The following is a 3,744-nucleotide window of genomic DNA, read 5'->3' on the forward strand; positions in this document are numbered from 1 at the left end:
CCTGTGGGGGGTGTCTTGGGGGGGTTCTGCGGTGTCCCCTATGAGGAGGGCGGGGGATGTTCTGTGGTGTTCCCTGTGGGAGGTGCTGGGGGAATCTGTGGGGTCCCTGTGGGAGGGCCTGGTGCGTCAGTGGTGTCCCTTACGGGGGGACTGCTGGGGACGATCAGTGGTGTCTTCTCTAAAGGAGGGCCTGGTGGGGTCAGTGGTGTCTCCCTCGGGAAGTGCTGGGGGGGACTGTAGTGCTTCCTGCAGGAGAGTCTGGGCGGGGTCAGTGGCGTCCCCTAAGGATGTGCTGGGAGGGGTAGTGGTGTCCCATAGAGCAGCACTGGGGCCTCAGCAGCGTCCCCTGTAGTTTTGTCCAGGCCAGGGATCGGCAGCATCCCCAGGGCTGTGCTGAGGGTTTTGAGGCCTGGCAGTGTCCCGTAGGGCAGGGCTGCGATCAGCCCTGTACCCTGTGGTGGAGGGTCAGCAATGCCACTTGTAGCAATGCAGGGGGTCAATGCTTTACCCTTTGGCAGTGCTGGGCTTCAGGGGTGTAGGGGTCAGAGGTGGCCTCTGTGGATTTACTAGGGATATGTGGTGTCTTCTATACACCTCCTGCTTGAAGGGCTGGGGATCTGTGGTGTCCCCTATAGCACTGCTAGGAAGCAGCAGCATTGCCTATAGCTTTTCTGGAAGGAGTCAGGGTCAGCAGTGTGCCCTGTAGCAGATCTCGTATGGAGACTGGAATACTACCACCACTATCTGCTGAGGCCTTAGAAGGGTCCATCCTCTGCTGGACAGGGTATTTTGGACCTCCCCATTGCCAGGATCTCCTGGAGGTTGCTGTGGGACTGGAGTTAGAGGCCCTGTGCTGGTGAGGGGGCTGGCAGATTGAGCAGGTGCCCGGCCCTACGCAGCCCTCCCTGGACTGGGGTTGCCTCCCCTCCTACTGTTCTGACCCCAGAGCAGGGCCACAGTCCATGCCAAACCCAGTCAGACAATCAAGGATCGACCCAGGTTGGGGAAGTGATGCTGGGCTACAGCTGGAGCAACATGGAGTAAATTCACACTGTGGTTCCTCTGCATACCTGAGATGTCAGGTGTTTGTCTTGTTCAGAAGTGTGGGATCTTTTACCAGGAGGCTGAGCTCTGATTTTTACCCTGACAGAGCTATTTGTGGTGGGAAGATGTTGCTGAACCCTTCCATTTGTCCATCTAGAGGTGCGAGTAGAAATAAAAGGCAACACCCTGTGAGCTTGATTTACATCCTAATAGCAAGGACAAAGAAAACACGAATGAGTTTGGAGATCTGTGGGAAAATGTTAAATCAAAACTTCCCCTTCTCTGGAGGAGGTGATGCTTCTGATTTATCAGGCCCGTGGCTCTCCTGAATCTCCCACCTGCAGTGAGAACCAGGAATAAGGTAATCCTGGAGCATCTGCAGCCCCAGGTGAACCTCAGAGTTTCCTCAGATGGAGCGGGTTGTGCTGCTGCTGCTGTTGGCTCTCTGAGTTGCTGCGTGGTGTTTGGGGATTGGATTTGCAGAGTGAGTTTTTCAGTAGGTTTGTTCTTCTGTTTCTCAGAGGCATCAAAAGTAACAATGGCCTGAAAGTTCTTGTTTGCATCTGACTCTAAAGTTTAGTAAGCTAATACAGAAGGTGACTTCTCTGGTGTGTTGGAGATAGCCCTTGTTGTATAGCATGTCTTTTCTGAAGTCTGCTGGACTCTCCGTTCCTCCCTTGCTGGGACTGGGACATGGTGCGATGCACAGAGGGTGTCTAAAATCTCCAAAGACCTTTTTTGACCTTTTTGTCATGTGCTCCTTTCCATCTGTAAGTGGGTCAGGCTGGCAACCAGGTGACATTTGGTCTTGGTCTTGGCCTCCTTTTTTTTTCTCCCTGCAAGATTTTAGACAAAGTCTAAATCTGACCAAATCTGACCTGTTTTCCTTTACAGGCAGCATTGCCTTGAGGCCAGCATGAGACTGAGTGGATATCGGGATGTTAAATGTGGGTCACAAGAAAAAAACCCAACTTCCATTCTGGCTTTGAGTGTCAGATTTCCTTGTTTCTTTGTGGGATTGGGTGGTGGTTTGATTGTCTGGAGTGTTGACGAAAGCACTGGACAGAAGAGATTAATGTAGTCACATGGTTCATTTGATAATGGGAGTACCTCACTGTAACATATTGGCTTTGTCCTGCAGTGTCTTGTGTCTACACGTAGTTGATCTACTGACCTCCTTTGCAGGACTGTTGTCCAAACAGGTTACCACTGCCTGAACATGTGATATGTCCTTTCAGAGCTTCTGCAGTCCCATGGCGACGTACCTGGAGTTCATCCAACAAAATGAGGAACGTGACGGAGTGCGTTTCAGCTGGAACGTGTGGCCCTCTAGCAGGCTGGAGGCCACAAGGATGGTTGTCCCACTGGCCTGTCTTCTGACCCCACTGAAGGAACGTCTTGACCTGCCGCCTGTGCAGTATGAACCAGTGCTTTGTAGCAGGCCGACTTGCAAAGCAGTGCTCAACCCCCTCTGGTATGAATTTGTTGGCTGTGGATGTTAAGAGAGGCTGGGTAGTACCTAGTTTTTATTTGAACTTTACTACTTCCTCATTCCCCCTTTTCTCTGCCTGATGCCTGACAGCCTCTTTTATTTAGATGTAGTGGGTTTGTTAAAATCTGTGCATGCCTAATGAGATATGTGAATGCCGCCCCGTTACTAGAGCCAGAGGAAAGAGGAATGCCTTTGGGAAGGCTGTTAAGGCAGAGATGATATGGAAGTGGTGAATCCTCTTACCATCCCAGAGAATTTCGTGGTGAATGTTGAAACTTAAACAAAGATGCCAGTTACACTGCTCTTGTCCTCTGGGCTGCGATGTTCACTTGGTTTCCTGCTCCCTACACATCCTGCTGCTTGTAGGTCAGTTCCAGTATGAGCATCAAGGTTTTCGTTGAAGTTTTGCTCAGAATTTAAGAGGAATAATGTCGATCCCAGAGTCATGTAATGATCAGACATGCTTAGAGCATAGTGTTGGGCTGAGAAAAAGCAGGGAAGGCCAGTAAGAGGAAGTAAAATGAGGTCAGGCCCATGAAATAAGAATATGGCCAGGCTTTAGTGCATCAGCAGTTACAGGATGTTGTAATGGGCTGAGGAGAGTAAACTCTTTGGGGCCAGGAACAGCCTGTTTGTTCAGTGTTTGCGCAGGATCTGGGTGAATGGCTCCTGCTGCTGTGTGATAGGAGTCATTGTGTACTACAACTCTACAAACAATAAGACGACTGAGATAAGCCCAAGTGTAATGAAAGAATGATGAGACCCAAGTCTTTGTCTGCCAAAGCCAGCTCTGGAGAGCTGTCAATGGACTGGACTGTCATACTGACAAGCCTGACAATGGCAGTGCTGGATAATCAGCGAACAGACTTTGTGGGAATAGAACAAGAGTCTGAATCCCTAAAACTCTTGTCATTCAAGCTGGAGTGTCTGATATTCCGTTTCTTCCTCAGTGCTGTGAACCAGCATAGATAATTGTGAAGCTGTGCTGTAAAATTGTTCCTATAGTTATACTAATGCCTCATCTTTCCCCTGCAGCCAAGTTGACTATCGGGCCAAGCTCTGGGCCTGTAACTTCTGTTTTCAGAGAAATCAGGTAAATTGGAAAGAGTATCATTCCTTCCATCTTTTCAGTGAATGTTTTATTGGCAGCCTCCCCTGGCAAAGGATGTTAAGCATAAATTCCACTCTTCTAGATTCCTTTTTCTTTT

The 3,744-nt window shown here is 49.7% G+C and overlaps 1 protein-coding gene across 1 annotated transcript in view; it reads left to right on the forward strand.

Moving 5' to 3' along the window:
• Positions 1-2,285: 2,285 nt before the first annotated feature.
• LOC104491339 (protein transport protein Sec23A) overlaps positions 2,286-3,744 on the forward strand; it is a gene marked incomplete at its 3' end in the record, with an annotated part of 10,964 nt that continues 9,505 nt past the window's right edge. Inside the window, exons 1-2 of the mRNA XM_010133745.1 lie at positions 2,286-2,518; positions 3,572-3,629. Coding sequence (XP_010132047.1) covers positions 2,298-2,518; positions 3,572-3,629 — 279 coding nt within the window. The remainder of the gene's footprint in view (positions 2,519-3,571; positions 3,630-3,744) is intronic.

Source organism: Buceros rhinoceros, unplaced genomic scaffold, assembly GCF_000710305.1.
Source record: "Buceros rhinoceros silvestris isolate BGI_N320 unplaced genomic scaffold, ASM71030v1 scaffold13203, whole genome shotgun sequence".
NCBI classification, from domain to species: domain Eukaryota; kingdom Metazoa; phylum Chordata; class Aves; order Bucerotiformes; family Bucerotidae; genus Buceros; species Buceros rhinoceros.